The sequence below is a fragment of the Mandrillus leucophaeus genome, unplaced genomic scaffold (assembly GCF_000951045.1).
Source record: "Mandrillus leucophaeus isolate KB7577 unplaced genomic scaffold, Mleu.le_1.0 Scaffold734, whole genome shotgun sequence".
NCBI classification, from domain to species: Eukaryota; Metazoa; Chordata; class Mammalia; order Primates; family Cercopithecidae; genus Mandrillus; species Mandrillus leucophaeus.
This window is the reverse complement of record NW_012107964.1, coordinates 531,228-543,725: the sequence shown is the minus strand read 5'-3', so window position 1 is coordinate 543,725 and position 12,498 is coordinate 531,228. Positions and strand designations below refer to the sequence as shown.

Genomic DNA, 12,498 nt, shown 5'->3' with positions numbered 1-12,498 from the left:
GAGATGTGATCTCGGCTCACTGCAGCCTCGACCCTCATGGGCTCAAACGATCCTCCCATCTCAGCCTCCTGAGTAGCTGGGGCCACAGGCACGCACCACCACGCCCAGCTAATTTTTGTATTTTTGTAGAGACTGGTTTCACCATGTGGCCCAGGCTGGTCTCAACCTCCTGGGCTCCAGCAATCCTCCCATCCTGGCCCCTTGTGTGTAGCTGGGATTACAGGCTCATGCCACTACGCCTGGCTAATGTTTTTTATTTTTTGTTGAGATGGAGTCTTGCTTCATGGCCCAGGCTGTGCACTTTAATGTTGGACAATCCCCCACCCCACCCCACCCCTCACTGGTTACAACCCTGAGGCTGGTGAGGGGCACATGGCCTCCTTCTTGGCCTCCCTACTGGCCTCCCCAGGTGACACCCTGGAGGTGTCTCTCACATTGCTGCTTCCACATTCCTTCCCCGGCAAAACGTGCCGCTGCCGCCCAGGGAAACTGGCAAGTGCGTGGCCGCGGGCACAGGAGCCGCTGTGCCTGCTGGGACTCGTTCAAAGTATGTGTCAGTAATCCCAGCTGGGCCGGCGGGCAGGAGGAGGTGCGGGTTGGGAAAGCTCCAGGCAGGGCTGGGCAGCCTGGACTGGGAAGGGGTGCCGACACCCAGGAGGGACCTGGGGGCTCTAAATCCTGGGGACCCTAGCCAGCTCACAAGGTGCTTGAGCTGCCAAGAGTGGTCTTCTAGGCAGCTGCAGTTCCACCACTGGGTGTGAGGAGAAGCCAGAGCCTCAGGGGTCTCCCGGGCAGGTGGGCACCCTTGGGAAGTCTCAGCCTGGGTGAGCTGGGATGTCATCCACCAACAGGCAAACACTCTGAGCTTCAGGTCTGAGGAAGGAAACCTTATCCTTGCCCATGGAGTGGCCCTGATCTTAAGAAGACAAAGATTTGGAACAGGATGTTTGCTCCAGAGGCCCCACAGAGGGGAAGCCCACTGGCCCAAGCAGGACCCTCCATGGCAGAGACACGCACCTGCCCTGGTCCTCCATATCTGCCTGTGTTGCAGCTGTGCTGGAGCCAGAGGGGTCCCAGGAGGTGGCCAGCTGGGCTCAGGGCACAAATTGCATCCTGGAGGGGCAGCCCTGGCAGGCCCGCAAGTGGGGTGCACTGGGTCCCTCTCGGGCCAGGAGGAGGCTGAGATGACATCCAGCAGGGCAGCAGGGCCTGAGAGCAGTGCCCCCATTCCACGCACTGTTCCCCTCTTCTCTCAGAGCTTCAGGTAGGAGAGGGGTCCATAACCCCTTTAGGCAGATGGGGAAACTGAGGCCCTGGAGGGGAAAGAGAGAAAGAGCAAACAAACAAATGAGTAACAGGGCCCTAGTTGAAGCCCATGCCTGCCTTCCAGGCCTTCTGTCCACACACCTGGGTGGAGCATTACTGTGAGGTCCCCACGCCCCCAGCAAACATGCAAGCACAGAGCTGTGCCCCTGGTACATGGGTGCTCTGAGTTTGCTAAATTTTACTGCTGAAAGACACCAGGCCTGGACTTGAGAAACCTAAGAGCCTGCCAGCCTCAGAAGGACTTGCACGGGAATAGTGGAGGCTGGATGTGATGGCCACTCAGGATCCCCACAGCTGTGTGGCTGCGAGAAGGCCTCCACGCTTTGCCCTGAGCCTCCATCCATAGGGATTAGGTAGCACCTCCAGTGCCACCACATAAGATGGGAAATTGCACATGGGACCAAACCAAGCCGGAGAGGCCAGCATGGTCTGGACTGGGCTAGCCTACCGCCTGCTTTGTGGTCCTGGGCCAGCCTCCTTCCTCCCCTGCATGTCACAGCCAGCATCTCTGCCGTACCTCTGGCGAGCTGCCTGGCCTTTCGACAGAAGTGAGGGAGTGAGGAAGAAAAACCATTAGTGCTTGTGGGCTGCAGGCATGGCTGCTGTGACTTTGGCCACCGGTGGGAGCCGTGGGTCTAGAGACTGGGGCCATTTTACAAAACTACATTTGTGTGTGTTCTGAGTGAATATGACAGCCTCCCCTTCAAAACAAACTATTATTGGGGGGAAAAAAAAAATAAATAAAGAACCTAACAGCATTTGTGAAAATCTGGAAGGAAAGACAAGTCTGTGATCTTATCAACTTTTTCAACTTTTTGTTTTTCTAAGAATAGAAACAGTTTGTGTTCCGTTTTTGAAAACTCACTAAGCATCATCTCCGTTTCTGGGGACTTCTGGATGATTACACGATGGTTCCAGCAGGCCTTGTGGTGCTGGAGTGCTGCAATCTGCTAGCCCAGCTCTGCCGTTCACTCCAGAGCTGGGATTCCAGGGAAAGTGGACAGAGCAAGAGAGGCTGGAGATATTGGAAGAGCAGGGGCACATTCCCTTGGGACACTGATTTTGCATGGCCAGAGGGATATCTGGTGTCCCATCCAGTTGGGCAGTTAGAATTCCAGCCACTCAGCTGTGTGGCGGCTGGACGTGGGAAACATGGACTCTTCCTGGGACACTGTGGTGTTGGCAGTGAGAGGGGAAAGGGAATGAATTCCCCATCCGGTGAATCACAGGCTCGGGGTGCAGGGCATGGGGTCAGGGAGGGCAGGCTGGCCTCAGCCTCTCCCGGGGGATTGGGCCCAGCCTTCCTGCCCCTGCTGTTCCCACCGCCCCGAGGCAGGGCCCAGACCTCACTGAGATCCAGATCGATGGCATCCATCCAGGAAGTGAGTAGGGAGTGACGGTTGACAAGATCACCGCCCCCTCCCTCCCTCTCGCGCCGCCCAAGTGCTTACCTGTGGTTCTTTGTGTGAGTGACCCTCAGCAAGGACCCTTTGTCCCTGACCAGACTCTTGTTTGCATGCCTACAAAGCGTGGGAGAGGTCGAAGGAGAGATTGGAGAATTCATCAGAAGCCCAAGTGGGAGCTCCTGGCCCTGACTGCTGGCTGGGGCCACGCTTGTCTTAGGGCACCAGGCAGGACAGTGGCCACTCGTGGCTGTTCCGCCCAAGGCCATGAGCAGGCAGGAGCCACGGACTGACAGCCAGTGCTCAGGGTCTGTCCATGCCTGTCACCTTCCGGGCACCTGATGTCCCTTTCCATCCCCCCACATGCTTTAAGAGTCTGCTACTACCTTGCTCTTTTGGGGACCCTTTTTTGGGGTGGAGGTAGGTCCCTGGCCCCGCCAGGGTGATTATCAGCAAGACTGACTCCCCAGAGACTTGGCCCAAGGGAGCCCCCAAGGACCCTCAGAGTCCTCGTGAAGACAGACACGGCCATGGAGCAAGTTTAGACTCAAGAGCCGTAGAAGTTTCCCTGTTAGCCTTAGAATGTCCAAGCCAGAGGCAGCCTGGATGAACCTAGCACATGTTCCCCATGGCACTCATGCTTCTGGGGCCACCCTTTAGAGGAACCTGCTCTAAACCATAACCACCCAGTTCAGCTGGGGAAACTGAGGTTCCAACAGTCCCAAAGCTGCAGGTGCAACAGTTAGGGCCACCACCCATGGCCCCCGGGTGGCCTCCTGGGGTGGAAAGGGGGCTGCATTGGGGACAGGAAGCCCTGTGATGTCTTGGGTCGTCAGCTGCAAGGAGGCTGTCCAGGCTCTGTGTGACTTGCGCCATTTATCTCTGACTCGTTTGTAAATGTTATTTTGCAGGAACTGGGGTTTCATACATGTACTCGTCCATTCTGCATTGCTATAAAGGAATGCCTGAGGCTAGAAAGAAAAAAGGTTTAATTGGCTTAGGGTTCTGCAGGCTGTACAAGCATGGCACCAACATCTACTTCTGCTGAGGCCTCAGGGAGCTTCCACTCATGGTGGAAGGTAAAGGGGGGGTACATGTGCACACACAGGAGAGGGAGCAGGGGAGGGTGCCAGGCTCCTTCTAACAACCAGCTCCTGCATGAACTCATTACCGCAGGGAGGGCACCATGCCATTCACGAGTGATCTGCCTCTGAGACCTAAATGGGTGGGACCCACTAGGCCCCACCTCCAACACTGGGGTTTGCATTTCAACATGAGATTTGGAGGGGACACACATCCAAACTACATCAACACATTTGAAGGGCATTGTAGGATCTTAGAAAGCAGCGGCCCCTGAAGGCCAGCATGCAGGAAGCCCTGTTCTGCTGTATTAGCCAGTAGCTGTGGCAAAGCTCCATTCCCTGAGCCTTGGCTTGCTGCTCTGGGAGGTCCCAGTGCCACCTATGCAGGTCATGTGGGTTTTGGGGAGCCACATGACTGGAACCTGTGGTCAGGTCACCAGTGAGCTCTGCCCAGCAGGTGGAGGCCAGGTAAGGGGCTGGGTGGTGGTAGTAACAGGAGCAATGCTGGGTAGTGGAAGGGAGAAACAACCAGCTTCAGCAAGGCTCCCTTTCAGAGACAAGAGTGCTGGAAAGGTGGAGAGGCCGCAGGAGAAGGGAAGAGGAGGGACTAGCTCTCTAAAGACCACAGTGGCCGGGCGCGGTGGTTCACACCTGTAATTTCAGCATTTTGGAAGGCCAAGGCGGTAGGATGGTTTGAGTCCAGGAGTTCAAGACCAGCCTGGGCAACATAGAAAGACCCCATCTCTACAAAAAATACAGAAGTTAGCCAGGCATCGTGGCACAGACCTGTGGTTCCAACTACTTGGAAGGCTGAGGCTAAGATGGGAGGATCCCTTGAACCCTGGAGGTCAAGGCTGCAGTGAGCCCTTAGCCTGGATGACAGAGCAAGACTTCATCTCTAAAACAGTAAATTAATAAAATTTTACAAATAATAAAGGCCATGTCGATAGTCTGGCGGAGACAGCGGTGGCTCAGGTCCCTGGAGCTTGCCTAGCAAGATGCCGGAGGTGGCAGCCTGGCCCTCAGATCCTTCTTCTTCTCTGGATCTGAGAAGCTTAGGTGTTGGAACTCAGAGGTGGTCAGGAAATGCCAGCATGAGCAGGAAAGGGAAAGGGAGTATCTGCTGCCTCCCAGTGCTGCAAGACCCTGTCTCTACAAAAAATACGCAGACTGACCTCCCCAGTTTGGGCATGAGCGTCCTTTTCATGTTCCAAGGTCGGATCCGGGAGTCCAGGTTGCATCGTATTTGATGCATCCTGAGAACCTGTGCTGAGAACAGGACCCTGGGGACACACGATCTCGAAGACTGGGTTCTTATTCACTCTCCGTTTGCAGAGCCCCTCCCCAACTCACTGCAGCCAATACTCCCTGGCGAGACCCTGAGACAGGCCTGTCTGTCCCTTGTCCCAGGCAAGCCTGGCCCACAGGGTGTGGGAGGAGGAAGTTACAGGTCATGGTTTCTCAAGCACTGATGGATTCCAGGCATCTGCATTCTCCTTGGATTAGAAATTTGGATCCTAGGAGCTTTTGGGGGCTGGGGAAGGGATAGTGCCTGTGCAATTTAGATTTTTAATTTTTTTTAGAGACAGGGTCTCACTCTATCACCCAGTCTGGTGTAATCAGAGCTCACTGTAGCCTTGTCCTCCTGGGCTCAAGTGATCCTTCCACCTCAGCCTCCCAGGCAGCTGGGACTACACGTGTGTGCCACCACACCCAGCTAACTTTTGTATTTTTGTAGAGATGGGGTCTTGCTATGTTGCCCAGATTGGTCTTGAACTCCTGGCCTCAAGCAATCCACCTGCCTCAGCCTTCCAAAGTGCTGAGATTACAGGCATGAGCCACCGTGCCCAGCCTTATTTTTGATTTTCTGTTTAATGACCCAACTGATCCTTCAAGGCCCAACCAAAATCTGGCGACCCAGTGAGCCTCCTGGGCCCTCCTCTGTACTATTTCCTGGCCCCACAGGAGCTCCCCCTCTGCCTGCCAGCTTTCCACCCTCCTCAGGCAGGGTCTGTGGCCCAGGCCTTCTGGTGGCCTGGTGCTGTCAGAAGGCGAAATCTCTCAGGAAGCAACTCAAGGAACTAGAGGGGCCCTCTGGTCCACAGGAGGCAGGAGAAGCCCATCCTGACCCCAGATCCACAAGGGCCCGTCAAGGGAGGGGACCCATCAGAGCTGTTAGAGGCCAGGGATGCTGGACCCACTTCTGGGATGGCAGCTGGCCACCTGCACCCTGGCCATACTCAGGAATATGGTGGGCCAGGGCCCACCCAGGAGGAGGGTGAGAGGGGCACAGAGCTGGCTGACTCAGCACCCTGAGAACGGAGGCTTCAGACTTGGGAGTCCCCCTCTCTGCTTTCCCTAGAGACCGGGAAAAAGGCAACCCCTCCCAGCCCCGAGCCTGAGAGCCCAGGTAACCCTGGCTCCGTGCTGGTCATAGTGTTCTGGGGTAGGCAGAGTGACAGCCCCCAAAATGAATCCAGCGTCTAGCGTCGGAGAAGGGATGCACCTTGGAAATGGCCACATCCCCCAGGGCAGTCCCTGTTTTGTAAGCAGCAAGCTCTAAGTGGATTCCTTTGTTTCTCCTCATTCTAAGTCTCCAAGTAAACAAGGACATTCAACTACTCAAGTTTTTCCTTCTTTCGGACACCTCTTGCTCACTTCTCTGGCTGTAAGCCAGGCTGGCCCTGGAGCCTAGGTACCCAGCCCTTCTCAGACACACTCCCAGGCCTCAGCCATGACACTCAAATGTTTGTGCCCTACAACATTCCATTAGGAAAATTTTCAAACATCTGGAAAAGATGCAGCCTTTGGACATCAAAGCCTTGTGTGTCCACAGCTCACGCTGAAGTCAGCCTGCTTTATCTCACACCCACCACCCTCTCCATTCTCTATCTATCTGTCTTATCTTTTTATGCTTACGTCAGTCTGCTCTGTCCCAAACACTGTAGCAGGCACGTCCTGAACCAGTGCTGGATGTTTTGCAAGTAACATCCCACATGGAGTCTCGCCATAGAATGGGTGAAGGGGAAGCATCTGGGTTCATGGAATGGAGGCACCTCACCTGGGGCAGCCACCTTACCTCACCCTGGCTTAAAAATGGAAGCCCCTTGCCTGTAATCCCAGCACTTTGGGATGCCAAGGCGGGTGGATCACCTGAGGTCAGGAGTTTGAGACCAGCCTGGCCAACATGGCAAAACCCCGTCTCTACTAAAAATACAAAACTTAACCAGGTGTGGTGGTGCACATCTGTAACCTCAGCTACTCGGGAGGCTGAGGCAGGAGAATCGCTTGAGCCAGGAGGGGGAGGTTGCAGTGAACCGAGATCACACCACTGCACCAGCCTGGGCAACAGAGTGAGACTCCATCTCAAAACAAACAAACAAAAAAAGGAAGCCCCTGCAGTCCTGGGCTAAGCAGACAGTTGGTCTCCCAGCCTTACTCTACATGGGCACCTCAAGGCCCCTTTGCTGGGGTTCCTGGGTGCTCTGAGGTGCATGGTTTGAAAACCACGAGTCCAGCCCCTATGGTCACCTCCCTGGCCTGGTTCAACCCACCTTCTCCTGTCTAGAGGCCTCTCTCCCACAGTCCAGATCAGTGACAGCTGACCCTGGCTACCACCACTTGGGCTTGGGCAGTGGCAGTGCACACCATACCCCAGGGACCCCGGATGGTCATCCAGTGGCCGGGACTCAAAGGAAGAGAGAGGATGGGGGAGGGAAACAAGGAAAAAGACTGTCCAGCTACCTACAGCAGGGACACCAACCCAGCCTGCATCAGGGCTGGCCTTCCTGGGAGTACTGGAATCTACAAAACGGTGGAGGGGGTGTGCAGGGACACCCGGGGCAGGGTACCTGCGTATAGTGAATGGATAAAGGAGTGAACAAGGGAGCCGACTGTGCAAGGACAGACCACAGGGGTGCAGGCTTGGGTGGTGGCCTGGGGATGCCCATGGGGTCTGGCGTGAGGTTATGCACTCAAATGGGGGCCAGACAGGAGGGAAGGTGACCAGGGAGAGGGAGGCCAGATCTCCAGAGGGTAGACATACTGGGGACCCTGAACGCTGGGTCTCTACTAAAGAGATCCAGACTGGTTGGATCCAGTGGGCACATCGACAGGTGGTCGTAAGCATGAGGAACTCTCTCTCCACCCACCTCCACCAGTGCCCAAAAGGACCTGGTGATTTCTTTAAATTGAGGTGTATTTTGTACAGCAAAATGGAAGACCCTAAGCACATGGCTCAATTCGTTCTGATGTGAAGCACTCATGTAACCAACATCCCAGTTAAACACAGAGCACTTCGGCCAGGCTGGCCCAGCAGAGCTTCCCTGATGACAGGCACATTCCCTATCTAACTGTCCCATTCAGGGTAGCCACGGGCCACACATGAAGCATGGTTGGTGCCACTGAAGGGCTGAGTTTTACATTTCTTGTATTTTAATTAATTTTAAACTTAATTACATTAGTTTAAAAGGCACAGATGTCGAATGTCTTTTGCCAAAGCAGAGCACAGCCTGGGAGCTGTTGGGACCTAGAAAACGAGGAGTGAGGTCACCACGGTGCTGACTCTCCTGCGGATGAGTGTTGCCTGGTCTTGAGTTCAGATTGGGTGATGCAGAGGGCCCCAGGAACATCTCACGGTTGAGCCCCTCCTCCCCACGTGCTCACGGGAGCCCATGCCTTTGGTTTTCTGAGCAGGGTGGCACCCTAGAGGCGGCTTTCATTTGTTTATTCACTCTCCTATTGACGGATGCTTGGGTGGCGTCCAAGTTCCTGCTCTCAGGCTCAAAGGCCTGGGAAGATTCCTGAACACGTCTCACTGTGGACACGTGTTTACATCTAGGGGTACATAGCCAAAAGCCGGCTTGCGGGCTGGCAGGATGGGTCTGAGTTCCACGGTGATTTCTGTGCTGGGTCACGCCTACATCCCGGAAACCAGGTCTCCTCCTCCAATCCTAAAGCCAAAGGCATCCCTCCTCTGGGCAGTCCCCACCTGACCCAGTCCCCGGCCTGAGTTCTCAGGTTCTAGCCCTCAGTCCCCCAATGGGCTCCAGGTCAACCTGGTGTGAACGAGGCCCAGGCAGTTGTACTGAGCAGGAATGCGGGGCTGCATCATGTCCTATTACAGATCTGGACAACTTGGATTCTGAGCTGAGTATTGGGGGTAGGGCAGGTCAGGTTCCTGGCCTTGTAAAATCAGACTTCCAGATGAAACATACAGAAAAACACATAGATGATATCAAAACATCTAGAAAAAATTAAATAGCCAGCATTATTTATTCCACACACAGCATTGTGTCAAGCACTTCATGTATAACATATAGGCTTAAGAGCTGGGCAAGGTGGCTCATGCCTGTAATCCCAGCACTTTGGGAGGCTCTAGCGGGAGGTCACTTGAGGCCAGGAGTTTGGGACCAGCCTGGGCAACATAGCAGGTCCTTGTCTCTACAAAATGTAAAAATAAAAATTAGCTGGCTGTGGTGGTGTGTGCCTGTAGTCCCAGCTAATCTGGAGGCTGCAGTGAACCATGATCATACCACTGCACTCTGGCCTGGGCAACACAGTGTGATCCTGTCACAAAAAAAAAAAGCAATTAGAAGGCATGGTTTATGAACATTATTTTAGAGGCCATAGAGAATCTTTAATTGGAATTTTAAGTAAAAATTATCTTACTTGCAAAATAAGAAATCGGATTTCCTTCATGGTGGAAGCTGCGTCTCGCCCACCCCCAACCCAAATGCACTTGAGGCCCCAGAGCAAAGGGTCTGTAGCCTGCTCATCTGTGTCACTGTCCCAGCCCCACACTCACCGCCAGGTCTTGCCCTCTGCAGGTCGCTGGCTGTCGGGCCACAGTATTCCTCCCTGGGCTCACAGCCCATCCTGTGCGCCAGCATCCCAGGCCTGGTCCCCAAGCAGCTCCGCTTCTGCAGGAACTACGTGGAGATCATGCCCAGCGTGGCCGAAGGCATCAAGATTGGCATCCAGGAGTGCCAGCACCAGTTCCGTGGCCGCCGGTGGAACTGCACCACCGTCCATGACAGCCTGGCCATCTTCGGGCCTGTGCTGGACAAAGGTACAGGAGTGGTCTGGGGGAGGGCAGATGAGTCTGGAGTGGGACAGAGTCTCCTGCCTGGCGCAGCCTGACATTCTTATCTGTGCACACGGTGGGAACAGCGCCTCACGTGGACGCTAGGGTCCTTCCCACTTACTGCCAGGAGGACGATCTGGGCCCGTGGGGTTATTCAGGTATCCCTCCTCCTTCTGCTCCCTGGACAGGAAAGCGGGCATTCTAGGGTGACTCCAACAATGGCCAGCGGCGGGGTTGCTCCCAGGAGCCAGGGCACAGGCCAGACTTGCAGAGGAAATACACAAACTGAAAGACCTACAAGGAGGGAGAGGTTTGGAGGCACGCTGGAGGAGAAAGAGAAACAGAGAGAAAGACAGAGAGAGACAGAGAGAGAAAGAAATAGAGACAGAGACACAGAGAGAGACAGAGACACAGACACACACAGAGAGGAACAGTGAGACGGAGAAAGATAGAGACAGAAAGATGCAGAGAGAGACAGACAGAGGCACACACAGAGACAGACAGACAAAGACACACAGTGAGAGAGACAGAGAGGGACAGAGAGACCAAAAGAGAAAGACACAGAGGAACAGAGAGACAGAGACACAAAGATGCAGAGAGACAGAGAGACAGAAATAGAAAGAGAGAGACAAAGAGTGACAGAGAGACACACAGAGAGAAACTGAGAGACAGGGAGACAGAGACGGTGAGAACATGGGCAAGATTAAAATTTTAGCATCTTTTTTTAAAAAGTTGAGGTGAAATTCACATACCAGAAAGTCCGCAATTTTAAAGTATTCAATTCAGTAGCATTTGGTATACTCACAGAATTGTGCAACCATCACCTGCCTAGTTCCAAAATGTCTTGTGCCCAAAAGGGAAAAAGGAAACCTGTGCCCATTAAGCAGCCATTCCCGTTCTTCTCCATTCCATAGCCCCTGCCACCCACCCGCCTACCTTCTCCCCTGTGATTTAGCTACTCTGCCTGTTTAAGAAACGGCATCGCTCAATATTTTGCGTCTAGCTTTTTTTCACTGAGCGTGTTGATTCACCTGCACTGTGGACAGTTTCAGCACTTCATTCCTGTTCATGGCTTAATAATATTCCATTGCATGGATGGAGCATGCTTGTTTATTCATTCTTTAGGCTGATGCATATCAGCATGGTCTCCACCTTTTGGCTGCTGTGAATAATGCTTCTGTGGCCTTTTCTTGGACATGCATATGTTTGAATACCTTTTTTCACATCTTTTGGTTTCTGTATCTAGGATTGGAATTGCTGGGTCACAGGGTAATTCTGTTTTGCTTTGCTTGACCTGGGAGGTCAAGGCTGCAATGTGCTGGAACCATCACACTATTTTCCACAGCAGTTGCACCATTTTATATTCCTACCAGTATTGTTTGAGGGTTCCAGCTTCATCCTCGATGACACACTGTTATCTGGTGCTTGTATTTCTTACTTCTAGCCATTCTAGAGTGTGAAGTAGAACCTCCTTCTGATTTCAGTTTGCACTTCCCTGATGACTGATGATGCCAAGCACCGTTTCATGGGCTTTGGGGCCAGCTGTAGATCTTCTTTGAAATGTTTAGTCAAGTCCTTTGCCCATTTTTAAATTGGATTTTTTGTCTTTGTGTTGTTGAGTTGTGAGTGTTCTTTATATATTCTGGATACTGGACGTGCATTAGATGTATGATTGGTGAATATTTCTCTCTCATTGTGTAGGTTTTTTCATTTTTGTGAGAGTGTCCTTTGATACACAAAATGTTTTAATTTTGGTGAAATCCAATTTATTTAGATGTCATACGGAAGCAAGAATTAGCTAACCTAAGGTCACAAAGATTCACACTATGTTTTCTTCAAAGAACCTAATAGTTTGTCTTTTACATAGAAGTATTCGATCTATTTTGAGCTCATCTTTGTATGTAGTATGAGGTAGGAATCCAACCACATTTTTTTGTATGTGGAAATTCAGTTATTCCAGTGCTTTCTATTGAAAAAACTATTCTTTTCCCCATCAAATGGTCTTGGCACCCTTGCTGAAACTCAATTGCTCATAGACGTATAGGTTTATTTCTGGACTCTCAATTCCAGTCTATTGGTCTGTATGTCTGTCTGTCACCAATACCACACTATTTTGATTGTTGTAGCTTTGTGGTATGTTTTGAAATTGGGAAGAGTAAGTTTTCCAACTTTGTTCTTTCTTTTCCAGATTGTTTGGAGGGGACAGGAAAAAAGATTGTTTTGGCTATTTGGGGTCCCTTTCAACTATATGTAAATTTTAGGAGCAGTTTTTCCATTTGTGAAAAAAAAATGCTGCTGGGATTTTCATGGGGATTTCATTGATTCTGTAGGTTGCCTTGAGAAGCATTGCCTCCTTAACAATTTTTTTTTTTTTTTTTTTTGGAGATGGAGTCTCGCTCTGTCGCCCAGGCTGGAGTGCAGTGGCCGCGGATCTCAGCTCACTGCAAGCTCCGCCTCTCGAGTTTACGCCATTCTCCTGCCTCAGCCTCCCAAGTAGCTGGGACTACAGGAGCCCGCCACCTCGCCCGGCTAGTTTTTTGTATTTTTTAGTAGAGACAGGGTTTCACCGTGTTAGCCAGGATAGTCTCAATCTCCTGACCTC

General features: G+C 52.5%; 1 protein-coding gene across 1 annotated transcript in view; it reads left to right on the top strand.

Annotated features, from left to right (window-relative positions):
• The first annotated feature begins 372 nt into the window (after positions 1-372).
• Positions 373-12,498, top strand: part of WNT3A (wingless-type MMTV integration site family, member 3A) — a 47,767-nt gene continuing 35,641 nt past the window's right edge. The window contains exons 1-5 of the mRNA XM_011965745.1: positions 373-496; positions 1,052-1,142; positions 5,917-6,089; positions 6,174-6,257; positions 9,606-9,881. Coding sequence (XP_011821135.1) covers positions 373-496; positions 1,052-1,142; positions 5,917-6,089; positions 6,174-6,257; positions 9,606-9,881 — 748 coding nt within the window. The remainder of the gene's footprint in view (positions 497-1,051; positions 1,143-5,916; positions 6,090-6,173; positions 6,258-9,605; positions 9,882-12,498) is intronic.